Consider the following 15,951-nt stretch of genomic DNA (forward strand, 5'->3'; position numbering starts at 1 on the left):
TATTGATCGAAATTCTTCAGCGAGCATCTTAAGGGGATGCTCTCGTGTCACCTTGTAATTCCAGCAGACCAGGTATTTTTGAGTGAGATCATCGGTGAGACAACGTATTTTTAGCCGTTAGGGCGAGACAAGTGGGCTTTGATTGCCTTCAATGGGAAATGACTGTGTAAAATGGCACTATGATCTCTGTCGACAGAATCTTTATTAAAATAAAGAATCCAGCAGCACTATGGGCTAATGGCTGCTTAAGAGGAGAACTTAGCGTCAGTGAAAGTCAAATCGCTTTGACGGATTAAGCCAAAGGGAAGCACTTTGCTTCCTGAGTATCAACACTCAGCAAAGCTCAGATAAAGATACAGTGATTTGAAAGTGACGGCAAGAATAACTGGAATGTCATCTGTTGCATCTTTTAATCAAACACTTCATCAGTTCATCAGTAATAGTGATACTGTTGTGCATGCAATTTCATTACACTGATAACAGTGAGAGCATTAAAAAGCAGAATTTCTTCATAAGGTATTATGCTGGGTGCTTCCCCACTGGGAAGAAATTTCATCTTATCAATTAATTTTTATACTTGGATATTCTTCGAATTTCTTTTTAGCGTATTTGTTTGGAAACAATTTGTTTTTTTTAAGTAGGTAGTATGACACTGATTGTGTCGTTGGGAACTAGATGAGTCAACGCTGGACAAGGTCGGGGGTACAGTGAGGTGACGTTGGTAATGTTATTGACCTTCATGGATTCACAGTACTGTAGATTGTTTTCAGGTGGTAGTTGTTTGTGTTGCTCTGCGATGCGGATACATCTCTGTGCTCTTTGCATACAATTTGCTTATACTGCCAAACAACAGGTGATGATGGTTGATGAACGGTTAATTTCGTTTGACCTGTCTGCAGTTGCAACATTCAGGGAAGCTTTTTAGCGGGATAAGGGTGCGTGCTTAGCAATACAATGACTGCATCAAAAGTAGAGGTTTGGCTGTTTAGAGTAGGAAACGCTTGATTTGATATGCAGTGGAGATCTCTAGCCTGAATTTTAAACAAATATCATAGTTAATTATGTCCATTTTAACATGGAAAGCCAAAAAAACATGATCATGATAAATATTCAGATCCTGCAGCCCTACATACAGGGAGCCATTTCATTCACTGGATGTTATTAATCCAGTATATCTTAAAATAGCAAACACTAGCTGTTTGTTGCTATATTAATGTTCTGAATGTCACATATGGTGACTTTTATTATTTACACTGATTTATATAAAGTACAATTGGTCAAACTTAAACACAGGCTTTCCTAACAATAAGCAGTTTCCCCTCCATAGCAGGTTAATATGCAAAAAGCAAAAGTCATGAGCAAAATCTTAAAGTACAGTATTACACTGATTTTATGAATGCGTTTGATGCATATAATTAAAGACTATGAAATTCAATTTTCTTCCTTTAAAAAATGTACCTTCAGTTTGAGAGTTAATCTGATTGAGATCTTTTTTTAGTAAATCTGATCTCTTTAAGAAATTATTTTTGTCTCATAATAGTAGCAGGGTTTACCTTTCTCTCTGGCGACTTTGTAGCAAAGACAGGCATGTGACAGGCAAGCAGCGGACACCAAAACGGCGCCATCGTCTTCCCTTCATCTTCTCCACATAGCCAGCCTGGTGAGTTCTCCTCTCCTGAAATAATAATAACAAAAAAAGAGCGACTTTTTATTTCTTCACACAAAGGTGGTACTAGCTTAATGTTGTTGTAGTTTATCATCTTGTTTTGTTGTTACTGACATCAAGCATCTGATCCTCACAGTGAGCCAAGCTGTAAACTCTTCTTAAAGCCATGTCAAAACCACGCAGGATAATAGGGTAGACATTTCCACACCTCATGTATGTGTTAGGAGTGCTGTTATTACCCTGTGAAAGTTATAATCAGCCAGAGGCTTATTCCCTGTTGTAGTAGGCGAGGCCAGGTACTGCCAACACAGGGCCTCAACAGTGATTAAACCTGCACTTAATCAACAGTGAGAGGCAGTCCCAGCAGGAAAAATGCAACTGCTGGATTTGAGTTATAATAATGGATTTGGTTGGCATGTTCACCATCTCCGCGCTCATAGCTCTGAGCCTTACAACAGGTGCACCTCTGACAAGGCGCCGGGCAAATCTGCCAAAGTGCTCCCATTATGTAATTTTGTAATCATAAATTTCAATTTACAGAAACTTAATTGTGCATGAAATTTAACAGCTTGCTAAAATTTGCTTCCTGTTTAGTTACCATACATTGCCTTGGAATAAGCTACACGTTATATCTGTTGTCTGCCTCCGAGGCACTGTCACAGATGCATCATTTGCAGCAGTGAAAGTGGAAAGCAGAGTTTTTTTTATAAGAGTTTCATTGGCTCTTACTGTGGCAAACAGGTAGGGGGAGCAGCACCTAAGGGCCAATTAGATGAGCCTGTACTGACAGACAGCAACAAGGTTATAAAACTGGTTTTATTTCTCAGTTTTGCCCACACAGATACAACACTTGTTGTGTCAAACCTCAGCGATGCTAACAGGACAGTTCACCCCCAAATGAAAAATACACATTTTTTCCTCTTACCTGTAGTGCTATTCATCAATCTAGATTGTTTTAGTGCGAGTTGCAGAGTGTCTGAGATACTGCCTGTAGAGAAGTCGGCCTTCTCTCCAATATAATGGAAGTAGATGGCACTCAGCTTCTGGTGCTCCAAGCGCTAAAAATGAAATCAATTTGAAAAACGTAACAGCAATGTCTCTTTCCAGAATTCATGACCCGATTTCTAAACATAATCCACAGACCTTGTTGTGAGCAGTTTCATATAGGAACTATTTTGGCAACCATATCACCATATCATATAAAAAGTAACGGCATCCTCCTCAGCTGAGCTGTAATGTTAGCTAACTCAGCAGTGCTATTGGAGCTACCAGTAGATGCATAATTCACTCAATAGTTCGCGGGTGCAGTCCGGTCAGCCCATTCTTATTCCCAACTCGTCATATACGGCTGCTTTGTCAGTGATGTAGGTGTCAGACACCGAGGCAAAAAGGCACCAAGTGGTATGATACGCACCGCACAGCGACAGTTTGTAACGCCACCAGCAACTACGGTAGTATAAAGCAGTGGTTCCAAAGTGGCGAGTTGTACTCCAAAAGTGGGTGGCAGGTCTGTTCTGAAGGGGCTGTAAGTGACTCCTGAACATGTAAAGTTTGTAAAAAACTGAATTGAATTGAATTTCTGACACAAGGCATTTATTTTGAAGGATAAGCATGCCGTTTCTTTGCAGCGTCACTGATATTAAAGCACCAATGTGCACTTTTTTGGTTGCAGTGCTATTTATCTACTAAGTGTTACGTTACTGCACTTTATTCTTGCAATATGTTTTCTTTCACTGTGCTATTAGTCCTGGTGTTGAGAGAGTGTAGAGCCTACATTTTCTGAAATAAAATTTAATATATGATGGTAAATCATCTTAGCCTATGTGTGGGTGAACTGTATGCTTGTAACGAGTAGATACTGTACATTTCCTGTATAAACTGAAGTGTATTTTGAAAAGACACAATGCAGGTAACAAGCATAAACTGACATGCCATCCTGGTATCTTACCTAGCACGTCATATTTAGTTATGAAAGTCCACTGATTAAGCAGCGATATTTGACGAGCTGGGATGAGAACATGTTGGCCTGGTGGAGAGAAATTAGTTCCTACATGAAACTGCTCACAGCAAGGTCTGTGGATTACCTTGAGTAATTGGGTCATGATTTCTGGAAAGAGACATTGCTGTTGGGTTTTTCAAATGTTTTTTTTCTTTTTTTGGTGCTTTGAGCACCATAAGCAGAGAGTCATCTAGTTCCATTATATTAAATAGAAGGCAGACATCTCTAAAGCAAATATCTCCAACAATCTGCATCTCACAGTTTAACAATCTAGATTGATAAATAACACTACAGGAAAGAGGAAAAACATGTATTTTTATATTTGGGGGTAAACTGTCCCTTTAAAGCTTACATATCTGAGATTACCTTAATTTTCAATATAGAATAGAATAGAATAGAAATACTTTATTAATCCCATGAGGGGAATTGTTTTGTTGCAGCAGCTGAATGAAATATTCGTTAAAAAGGGCAAAAACATATGTACTCCGCCTTGTAAGAACAATAAAGAAAATGGTACTCTTATATCAAAATATGCGCACCTTACTTCTTTAACAATTGCCACTGAAATCACTGAACAAACGTAAATGTGACATCACTCTTGACAGTTTGCAAACAGGAGATCACAGCGGAGCAATCCTCTTCACATTCACAGCTTGACTACATCTGAATAAATGACAAAACGTGTTTATACAGAGCACAAAGATAAAAGAGAGATCAAGGACAGGAGTGAACAGCTTTGGGTTAGTGTGTTGCATCTTTTCATATATGAAAGATAGAGCTTTCATCCTGTGTTTGTGTGCTTGTTTGCTCCTGGATTTTTCATATTTCCTTCTTCAAATCTTTTCAGCACAACAAACAAGAGTTTCATTCACCTCTATTGTATTCTAAACAGTGGATATCTCACAACATCTGCAAACGAAACAGAAACTATCTGCACGGCTGCACAACTCTAGGGTCAAGATATATGCTATAAGAAATGAATGAATATTGAGAATTTAAGGAAAATAATGTGTCAAATAGTTTTTTTTTAAGCTTTTCACAATGCATTTTTTGCTTGCATTTAATCTGATGATGCTTGATGTCAAAGGTGCAAGATACTTCAAAAATGTAATCACGATTCATCATTTAACTGCTTCACCTTTTGCAAAACATTGAGACTAAACAGTCATGCTCTGAACAAGGTTACAGAGAAGAACGGGGAGACAATTATCAGGTTTTAAATCATTCAGTCATTTATATTTACAGTCATCTCGAGTTGTGGAGTGTTCTTTAATAATTCATATTTTGGAGGGGGGGTTGGCCTGGGGGCTGACTTTTCCTCCGTGAGCCCCTGCTAGGATACTGAGGGGTGTGAGGTCACTTATTAAAAGACTTTAATTGAGGGCAGATTGCTGCAGGTGGGGCAGCAGGTCCAATGGTTTCCTTTACCCCAGAGTAATCATCAACTTTCTTCAGCTAATTATTAGATTAGCATAAATAATGTTCCATTTAAGTGTGCTGACTTCTCCTACTGAATTTGTCAGTCAGTAAAATAAGTCGAGATAATTTAAAAGAGAGACACAGAGCGAGAGATAGAAAGACAGAAATAGAAGAGACTGGGATACACACTAGCGGATGGAGAGAGAAAGTTGATGTAAGAGAACACAAATTAGCCTTAACCTTCAGTCTCTGCCATGCAGTAATGGTGATGAATAACACTGATCAAATGATAAGCACAGACCTAAATCGACAATGGCACCAAATAAGGACATGCAGGCCCCTCACCTCAACACACACCCTCTCTCTCTCTCTCTCTCTCACTCTCTCTCACACACACACACACACACACACACACACACACATCTACACTTCTTATTTGCAAAATAATTTCATCAAATGGACCTCTAAACACAGGAAAACACAATAATAATGACTCGTTTCTCTGCCGCATATCTCTGAGGAATTTTCTGTGGGTACATCACTTTCACAGTAATTTGTAAAAAAAAAAAAAAAAAAAAAGAAGAAAAAAATCATATTTTTTATTTGTTGGCTATTCGTATTTATTCAGGGGTTCTGCATTTCGAGGCAAGTTAGATTTAAAACTTTTTAAGACCATTTATTGTCTCTCAGAATTAAATTTTATACCAATTTTACAATAACTACATTTGGAGGGGGGAAATAAGGTTAGAGAGAATTTTGCCAAAAATGTTTACTGTGACAAAAAATGACTTAAGGTTGCATCGATATATTGGTTTGAAGGTATACTAAAGTATGAAAATTGACATAAATTAGACTGTGCACAATGGCTTAGCTGCAGTACTGGAAAAAATGCCATTAGACACCGAATTTCACAATTTTTTTAGTTATTTTCACAAGGGACACTTTTTACACATACTAAATTTTAATTATAGTAATAAAACTTTAGTTTGACTAAAATAGCCCCTCTTTTTTAATTTCATTAAGGTTCATTGTAACTGTTAGTAATAATAATAATTCTGTATTTATATCTATACATTTACTGAGATGGTCATACTCATAAACTTAGCATAAAAAAACACAAAGCCTTGTATACATAGCCTTGTACCAGTTTCAGCCATGCTATAAATATTTTTCTGAGGCTTAATACTAAAATTAGTTAATTAAATGCCTTTTTAGACTTTTTAAAGATCTGCGGGAATCCTGTTATTATCTTTGGGAAATTCACACACTACAGGAGCTCAAGAGTCAGAATCAAGAAAACAAGCAAAAAATATTATAGGAATGGATTTAAAAAATTACAAAAACACAAATTAGCTAAGATAAAAATAAAATAATATCAAATCTGTATACACTATATGTATTTTTCACTTATATAGATTCTTTATGTCAATGATTGATAGTTGCACAGGATAACTGGAATGAAGGTGTGTAATGCAGGCTCATTTTACTCCATCTGAAATACCACCCAGGACATCCCTCTGTAATTTCCATAGTGTAACATAATGAGCGTGGAAAACGAAGATATCACTGAGAAAACTGCACTTCATATGTTTTGTTCCATGTGTTAATGCTGTGTTTACCCCGGTGCAATACCCTGTGAATTGTGCCTCATAGCACAATAACATCATGTTTGATTTAACATAAATAGAATTGACAGAAGGGGGAAAAGCACTCATGTCAGCCTCCTAATGGTGATTACAAGTAGGGGGCTAAGACATGCAAGTTTGTGGCTCCTAATATATACCAATTAGTGTCAAATAGTAGAAGTGTGTCGACACAGAAAGCAAACCACAGCAAAGCCACTAATGCCAGCAGTCGGAAATAATACAAATCAAATCTGTTAGTTGCATTACTGCTCATACAATGACCTGGTTATTGTGCATGTAGATGGTCAATTAGTTAGATGTACAGGCTAGGAATTCAAATACGTCAAAACAAAAAACATAGGTTTCATTTCCTGTAGTGTACACAGTGTAGACCTAATTTCATTCATAAGCAGCTGTGTCAATACAAATCACTGAGTATATTTGTTAATCCGCTGTAGGAAAACAGCAAAGCAAAGAGGACAACATGTGCATACATCGTATAGATAAACATCTTAAACAGATAAAAAATCAATTTGATTTGAGCTTCATGACAAAACAGCTAAAGCAAATTATATCAGAATTCATTCGGAGATATATGAGGAAAAAAAAGCTTAAACGTGCCAAAGTATATTCCCTAAAAACACAACAACAGTGCATAGAGTTCATATTTTCTCCACAATGCTATAACAAAACATTGTCAGAAAAAAGTCAAAATATTGTGATTTTACTGATAAAACTAGAAATACTGCCTCATGGTTGAATGCCAGTCAAGTTGCACTTACAGTTTACATCTATTCTGTGAAAACATGAATGCCTCACACAGACAGCAAAGTTTAGTGTCACCAGTTCAGTATCTGACCAAATGTCTCCCACTCTGTTCCTGACCTATGACATTGAGTAATGGCCAGAAAAGTGTTTTTGCGAAACATCATGACGAAACAGTGAACTCGACCTTATAAAATGCCATTCATCACTTTGTGGAATTATTTGTGTAAATGTTTGTGTAAATGTTGTCATCATTGGCACATGAATTCTTGAGTTATAGTCAAAATATATTTTGTGAGGTTGCAGTGACCTTTTGCTCATAAGAATGAGAACGATGAGGTCGCAGTGACCTTAAACCTTTGACCTTTAACTACCAAAATCGAATTAGTTCATCGTTGAGTTAGATGACATGCAGTCGAGGGGCTTTGGTGCAAGTAACAAAACACAAACGAGCCCAGGACACAACTACGTAGACGAGCGCTTCAGTAGCACTTCCAACGGCAACTGGGCGATAATGTAGCTGGCTACATTGTTGCTTTGTTTCTCGTAGTGTCAACACAGCATAAATGCTTAAGTTACACCCCCATTTACTTCTATTTCCAGTGGCTACTAATTTTGGAGTATCACATTAGGCCTGGATCTGCAATTGCTGCATGGATACATTGCATGGAAGACTGTGGGGGGCTAGATTGGTGTAGCGATTCCCACCCAGAGGTATCTGTACCACAGAGAGTACTCCTGCAGTTACCGGGGGGTATGTGGATAGATTGTGGAGAAGCTGAGCTCAAAATAGAAACTATGTCTCAGAAGGAAAAAAAACACAACCCATATTTGTGTTTTGGAGGAAAATAACACACATCCAATATTACGAATTGTTATCATCTAAAGTATAGTATATTGTCAGCTGATTCCTCTGGGAACAGTCTAAAATTTGTCACAGCAAAACACGTGTACTGTCACAAATGCAGTAACACTACGTCACTGGTTTTGAAATTAGAGTGCATTTTACTGTGCTGCAGTTTATTTATCTCCAGTGTTAATTAAAAGCAATCTATATGAGTGATGAGATTCCACAAACGAAAGGTTAAGGTCAGTTTTATCTACTGTGCACTCAGACTCGGCTACTGTACAATAACTGTGTATAACAACATCATTTGTGAAGGTGTAGGATTGGAATACTAAGTAGGGAGATTTAGTTTCTCAGTTTCTTTATTCCAATCATGCTTTTGTTTCAAGTCTTTTGCTGATGAAGATTAATTTGCAGAGCATGGCGCTCTATCAACCCCAGTGACACAAAGGGCAAAGATATAGACTAATTAAATACACCAGTGCAATTGATATTTCCCATGGATCAATGCGAGTGTGGGATCTGTTAATTAAATCCGTGATAATGTTTACTCATCATAAACATTTCCCATGTTTGAGTACAGCGAGATAGGGAGATAATCTTTGCTGTCTGACAGATTAATTTTAGGGCTAGGGGAAAATCCCTCCAGCACATACAAAGTGAATGCCTTTTTTGTGAGGGGGAGTGTTCGGTTGAATGTTTATATTAAAAAGTGTTATCAAAGGGAATCTTTCCAGCTTCCTTTATTGAGCAGGCGCACAAAGCAAAAAGATAACAGTTACACGTGAGGTATGGCTAATGTAATTTGGACAGATGCAGAGAAATCAGCCACCGCAGCAGCCAAGCTATTTGAAACCTTGGGACTAATGAAAGCAAAGCCCTCGCAGTCTCTCCCAAAGCCCATGCAGCAGGGTGGATTTTGCATTCTCTCCCCCTTTGCTTGTCCCCTGTGCGGTATACATCGGCATGGCACAGGTTATCACACAGTGGATTAAGAAGGCGTGTCAGAGTGTGTGCAAGAACCTCCAAGCTACACTCCACTCATCTATTGATCCGTGTGCAAGGGGAAAAAAGCGAGAGACCGGCACACTTAGCAGTGTAACCACAGGCAACAGCCCCCTGCCTGCCCTCTGTTCCCTGCAGTGGGACTGATTGCTTGTCTCAATCATCCTTTCACCCCCTCCTCCCCCTCAACACGTACACACACACGCATAAACACTCACGCCCACACAACTTCAACAGCTCCCTCTCTTTGCCGACATTCATTCCTCTGCTTCTGTCTCCGACATCTCGGTAGCAATCTCTCATGATTTGACGGCCTCTTGTTCTTCTTGTGAGGGCCATCAAAGTCTGCAGCCTTAACCCTGTCTGAAAGGGCTGGGACTGCATGGTAGGAAGCAATTAATTCTGCAGTGAGAAAACCCATTAATTAGGAAATGCTTCTGGCTATTTCACGAAGACCCTTCAGAAACAGTAGGGCCACTCGGAGAGGCATAAAAGATGCAGTGGCACACCAGGTTATTAATGGACCCCGGGGCTTTTGGCGAAGCACCACCGTGGGGTAATTTTCACTTTCTATTTCAAGGCCTCGTAACTACACCACATGCACTCACAAAGGGAAGACTGCTGTTTACTGGGAGTGTCTCTTATCAGCGTGGGCTGCCATATTATATCATGTTAAGCCTGACCACCACAGAGGCTTCAACAACGAACTATGAAGCAAAAAAATTCTCTATCTGTCTGTCTGTTTGTCTTTTGCATATCTCAAGAACTGTTCATCCGACCTACTTCACACTTGGCATCTGTATTGCTGAGGATCCAAGGAGGTGCAGTGTCAAATTCAGTGCAATTTGGACACGCATCATATTCAATATTAGCAAACTATAAGTACAAAAAAAACAGCGGCCTGTGGCTCTGTGCAGCAGCAGAGGCGGGGCTTCAGGAGTCGGTCACACCAACTGGTCTTAACTAAGACTGGCCCTAATGGCGGTTTTTGTAAAGACCAGTTTTTAGGGCCAACTTTAGGTAGGTTGAGGTAAGTTTATCAAAGAAAACTATGACCTTTCGCTTCATGACAAAAACGAGACTCTGAAGAGTTAAAAATAGAGCTTGACAAAATAAACTATGACAAAACATTTGTCTCATTTTTGTTGCCCTAGGCAAATGTTGTCTTGCCTCAGCTTTCAGTCCCCTTTCTTAAACTGGGAATGTTGGTACTGGCAGTGATAGGAAAGGTATTCAAAACTGTTGTTTTTTTGTGTGTGAAACTATAAACCAATAATAATAGTAAAACTATTCATACCACACTGTGCAAGCATACACATTTTTACATTAACTGAAGAGTGAAAAAGAGGCATTATTTGTACATTGTACTTACATTCACCTAAGTCTGATTAAGGTGGAGCTCTCAACCCTTACATGATTCTGAATAGTTTAAGCAATAATATATTATATTTTGTGAAAAAAATCTGCAAATCTACAACATAACCAGTAAATGTGTCAGTCAGTTAAATGTAGTAGTAAACTGTGTGTCACTGAACCAGAAGTACACAGTAAGCAATATACAATTTAGTTGCATATTTTGTAAAGTGCTTTGGGGGAGTTTTGTTTGACCTTTTAGGCACAAATAATTTTTTAAGCAATATAATAAAATATTTTTCACATGTAGACAAATCTATAGCAGCTAGGGGCCCAGTTGTACTGCTCAGGACCCGAAGAAACAGTGTAGAGTGTGAAGTCATTTGTATGAAATGTTCTCAAAACAAAGCTGCAAGCAGAAATACCACAGGCCCAGCAGCTGGCCCCTTTCAAACAGGCACATTGTGAAAAACCACCATCCACGGACTGCAAAATTTTATGGAAATGCTCAAGGTGCAAAAAGGGTTAGAGAAGACCTCGTAGCATTAACAAGGCATTGTTAATGGGCAATACGGGGAAAGACTTTAATACAGCATGCATGAATCTCACTACAAGCCGCTGATACTCACACATGTGGCACGGGGAAGGCTGTGAAGTGCAGCAGTGGGATATCGCTATGTTTCCTCTAAATTGAGGTAACAGGATAAACTCTGGTGTGAAGATGTGTCTGGGAAAATGAGTTTTGTGATGTCTAATCACTCACTAAATCATGCATGGGAACATTAGCTATTTGTGGTGTCCACCATTTGGGGACATTTCGGAGCGCGGCACCCATTTCAAACTAAACAAGATCACGGTTCGGTGCGTTTGATATGCCGATTCAACTGTAGGTCTCCCTTGAGCACAGGGCAGGCCTTCCTCCGCCTGCAATGACGAGGAAGCCTCGATGACAGTACGCCATCCGTGAAATTAAATCAACAACTCACTTATTGTAATTACATTTGGTTAAATGGGAAGGCAAAGTGTGGGTGTAATGCAATTAACATGTAATTGTCATCCTGACCAGGTTGGTGCTGATCTATTTCCCCAAAGGATTCAATGGAATCCATCAACCCGCCCTCATCTTTACCATTTATTTTTAAGTGAGTGATTCCATGAGTGCCAGCTTTTCACAGACAGTGCTGCCGTGTACGTGCGGTCATGAGAAAAGTATTATGTGTGAGCTGCATGCTGCAGCTAATGACTTTTTAAAATCATTATTCACATATTCTGCTATGTTAATGTCACTATTTTTGTTTTTAAATCTGTAAATATTGTAGAACAAGAAATTGTAGTATGGCTTACTATATTTCAGTCAATTAAAAATATAATCACAAGTGTGTAGGTAACTGAAAATGCAAAGTTTTATTATAATATTAAAACGTGGAAAGTTAAAAGGGACAGTTCATCCATAAATAAAAAATACATACTTTTCCTCCTCCCTGTAGTGCTACTTACCAATCTCGTCTGGCTTCTCTCCAATATAAAAGAACTAGACCTTGTTGTGAACAGTTTCGATACGATTGAACAGTCAATCGTATCCCCCACACAAAGGAAGTGTGAACAAAAGGCTCATGGTCAGGTCAGCATGAGATGTAAACATTAATGCCATCCTCCAGTGCATGCTCGGAAAAGCTTTTCTCTCCCTGAGACCCTTTAGTGGATAAGGAGCTATAAGAAACAGATAGATGTGCTTTGTATAGGCAAGTTATTCATTTTATAAGTTACAGGAGACTGATTTGTCACTCAGTCCTAGTAAAGTTGCTCCGGTTGTGTTTATGTCCTCAAAACTCTTATTAGCTAATCACGATCAACATTTCCATTAACCTCAGTTTGTGAAGCTATGTAAGAGAGAACACTGGCAAATAATGTTTATAGCTGTTCATTTGCTTTCCTTCCAATCAGTGTTATCTCTATCTAGGTGTAATTGTGGTTAGTTAAGACTGCAGGGATTTAAAATCTACAGCAAGATATGATATATGACACATGATATGAAAGTAGGGATGTCATAATTTAACCTTCCAAGATTATTTTTGACCTGTTAAACATGTTGGTCTATTGGTAATTTCGTCACTCTTCAGTTTACTGCACTGCAGACCCAAAAGCATTTCTGTTAAAATGATGGGCCCATGGTCTGGTCGTTCCTCCAGCTCACCTCACCAGGACTGCGTTACCAGCTGATTACTGAATGAGCACCGCCACTAGCGAACTAACGTTAGCTCACACCAATTGCCTTAATTGGCAGGATTGGTTAGGTTTAGTTAGAGGAGTGGGATTGGTTAGGGTTCAGAGGCTGTGTATGGCACATAAGGCAGAGTAACGTTGCATGCCCACTATACGCATCCATGCACAATGACAAATTTACTTTCAATCATTGTGTCCTGGAGCCGACTTGATTTGCTGCACAAAGCATCCTGGGATACCTGTGTATCAGATCAAGCTGGCGACACAAAAAAAGGAGTAATAATTTTAAAAAAGTAAACATTACTCACATCAGCACAGCCACTCAAGCTGCAGCTTCAGTGACTTTTTCAACAGGTCTGTGTAAATCCAGGAAATGCTCAAGTGAAACTTATGGGAAATGTGTCATAGTTGATCAACTCCCTTTTTTAAAAAAACAACAGATTTTTCAGCAAATATCTTAGTTACAATAATATTATCCATGTGAATCTACCATTTTCCGTTAAATCTGTAAAATATGTCAGAAGTCGGTTTGGTACTGCCAGAGGGGATTTTATGATGGATACAAGCGAACGGCGGGGCAGGGTGGATGAAAACTGAGGCGAATTGGTCGCATAAAGTGGGCATGCAGAATAAAGCAGGCCATTCCTTTGCAATCCTAGGATTAGGGCGGGAGGATATGGCTTTAAAATAATATCACAATATTTTTGGGCTATATTGCAATACACAATATATATCTTGATTTTTGGAAATCTCCTCTAAACTACTTAAATACAAAATTATTAAATGAACTACAGTTACAGAAAAGGTTACATAAACTTCTGCTATATAAAGTTAATAAAATGCTGTTACAATATTAAATAAAATAAAGTAGAATAAAGTACTGTTATAGTAAAGTAAAATAAAGTATTGTTATAATTAAATAAATCAAAGCACCATCCGCAGTGCTTTTAATCTGAAGGACCCAGCTTGTGTTGGGCCAGAAGTGTTGATGTTTTGCTGCTGCTTAGTGTGTGTCTGTGAGAGGTAGAGAGCCGTTAACACCACTGGCCAGCAGTCCGTCAGCAAATCCAACAGAAAATAAAATAAAAGTAAAGACTTTCACATCACAAAACATTAAAATTCCTCACCCCTAAATGGATAGCGTTTGAAATTCAGCGCTAAAGCTTACTGAGGCAATGGAGCGCCGGACAAAAAGGAAAGGTCTCTGGGTATTTTACATCTTTTTGTCCTTGAAAATTAACTACTTAGTTACCTGGTAATAGGTGTCTGCTAAAATTGACCAAAACTGACATTCCTAGATACTACATACAAAAGGTACTTCTACTGCTTCTTGGCATAACAGATAAGAGTGTTAACAACAAAAACTAGCATCGGTATAGCAGAGCAGCTGTCAGTAAAGGAAACATCCTAAAATGGTTTAAAATACACGCTGTCCATCATTTTAACTAGAGATGATTAAATCAATATGTTAGTAAAATATGTCTCGTGGTTGAAAGATGGTCTTTATTCTGTGTCTTGAGCTTGATATATAGAAACAGTCTCATTGTTTGATGTCTTGACTGCGGCGGCAGTTTCTCTGTAATGTATCCCCTCCTCTCTCCTCACTCCACTTACTTTTACTGCCAAAACTCCTCTTATTTCTCTCTAATTCTTCTTTTATTTCTTGTCTTTGCTCTGCCATTTCATTCCTTGCACCTCAAAGTGTGTTCTTGTTAGTGATAGATAATCGAAGCTTATTTAACTGTTGTTCTCATGGTAACTAGCACTGGATTGCGGTGTTGGCTCAAAGTCTAAAACCTTACAGCCCCAGATGTGTCAATTTCTGTGGATCAGTGGAAACTTTTCTAAGTCAAAGACGGAACAAAAGATTTTATGTTGATCTCAGCACGGAGTATAAAGGCTGCGACAAACACTCGAGGCTACAAGGTAGAAGGATAGCAAATCAGACAAAGACAGATTGGTGCTGACAGTTGTACCATTATCCAGTCAATCAATAAGAGATGAAAACAATGTGCAATATTTACATTTTGATAGCATATCCTTTGTCTTCAGGCTGTTCGGAGTGTGTTTTCCAGGTTTAAGATCAATAAATGTTTATTGGTATTTTCTTTCAGAGTGAATGCTTAATAAATTCTTTTTAATTTCTTTTCGCAAACAGCGTTACAATAATATACTTTCAATCCCCTTCAAGTCATACTTGATATTAATGGTTACTATCATCATTATTGCAGGATAGGGCTTTTCCTCCATATGACAGCTATGCTGACGGCTAACTGCAGTAAGTACAACTTTGGTCAACACTTTGTTATAACTGAAAATTTGTTTTTTTTAAAAAATCTGTTCTCTCTTTTGACAAAATTTCCTGGTTCAATCTTGTTCTGTTCTTGAGAAAATAGGGTGCAAAGTTTTAAGGCTGCACAATCAATCAAAATATTATTCAAATCGCCAAGTATAAAATTGCCAGGGCAACAATTTTCATGGTAAAGGTAAAATGTGTCACAACATTCTTTTAGAAATGAAACATTGTGGTGCAACAGAGATGCCCCGGCCTACGAATGTCATTCCAGACACAAGCGGACATGCTTGTTTGGTTCAGACCCAAGAAAAAAATCATCATTAAGATTATTTTTCAGTGAAGATAAAATGCAAAAACTACAATTCCCACTAAAATGTGCGTCTTATATCACAATCGCACTACCTGTCAATACAACTACCTCCCATACACGACCTCATAACTGTACCTGACAGTTTACTATTCCGTTTGCACATGCACAATTGCACTGTTCGAATTTGCACTGTACTGTTTTATTTGCACTGTTCTTTCTACTGCTATTGTAAATTTCTTCTATTGTAAATTTTTAAATTTCTATTTCATATTTCTTTTATATTTGCTAAACGTTAGGCATTCTGTGGACAGCAAAGTAAGAATTTCATTGTACAGGGAAACATGTTTCCATACTGTGCATATGACAATAAACACTTTGAATCTTGAATTGAATCTTGAAAATAATCACAATATGTTTTCGGGTTTTTTTGCTTTTTGTGCCGC

The 15,951-nt window shown here is 38.3% G+C and overlaps 1 protein-coding gene across 2 annotated transcripts in view; it reads right to left on the reverse strand.

Moving 5' to 3' along the window:
- The window catches only part of arhgef10la (Rho guanine nucleotide exchange factor 10 like a), a 156,471-nt gene that overhangs the window by 60,928 nt on the left and 79,592 nt on the right, over positions 1-15,951 (reverse strand). For both annotated transcript variants that reach the window (XM_088069371.1, XM_088069367.1), the window contains one exon: positions 1,554-1,675. In XM_088069371.1, the coding sequence (XP_087925497.1) occupies positions 1,554-1,675 (122 nt within the window). The remainder of the gene's footprint in view (positions 1-1,553; positions 1,676-15,951) is intronic.

This window comes from Plectropomus leopardus, chromosome 2, assembly GCF_026936395.1.
Source record: "Plectropomus leopardus strain MGB_pleo_1.0 chromosome 2, ASM2693639v1, whole genome shotgun sequence".
NCBI lineage: Eukaryota > Metazoa > Chordata > Actinopteri > Perciformes > Serranidae > Plectropomus > Plectropomus leopardus.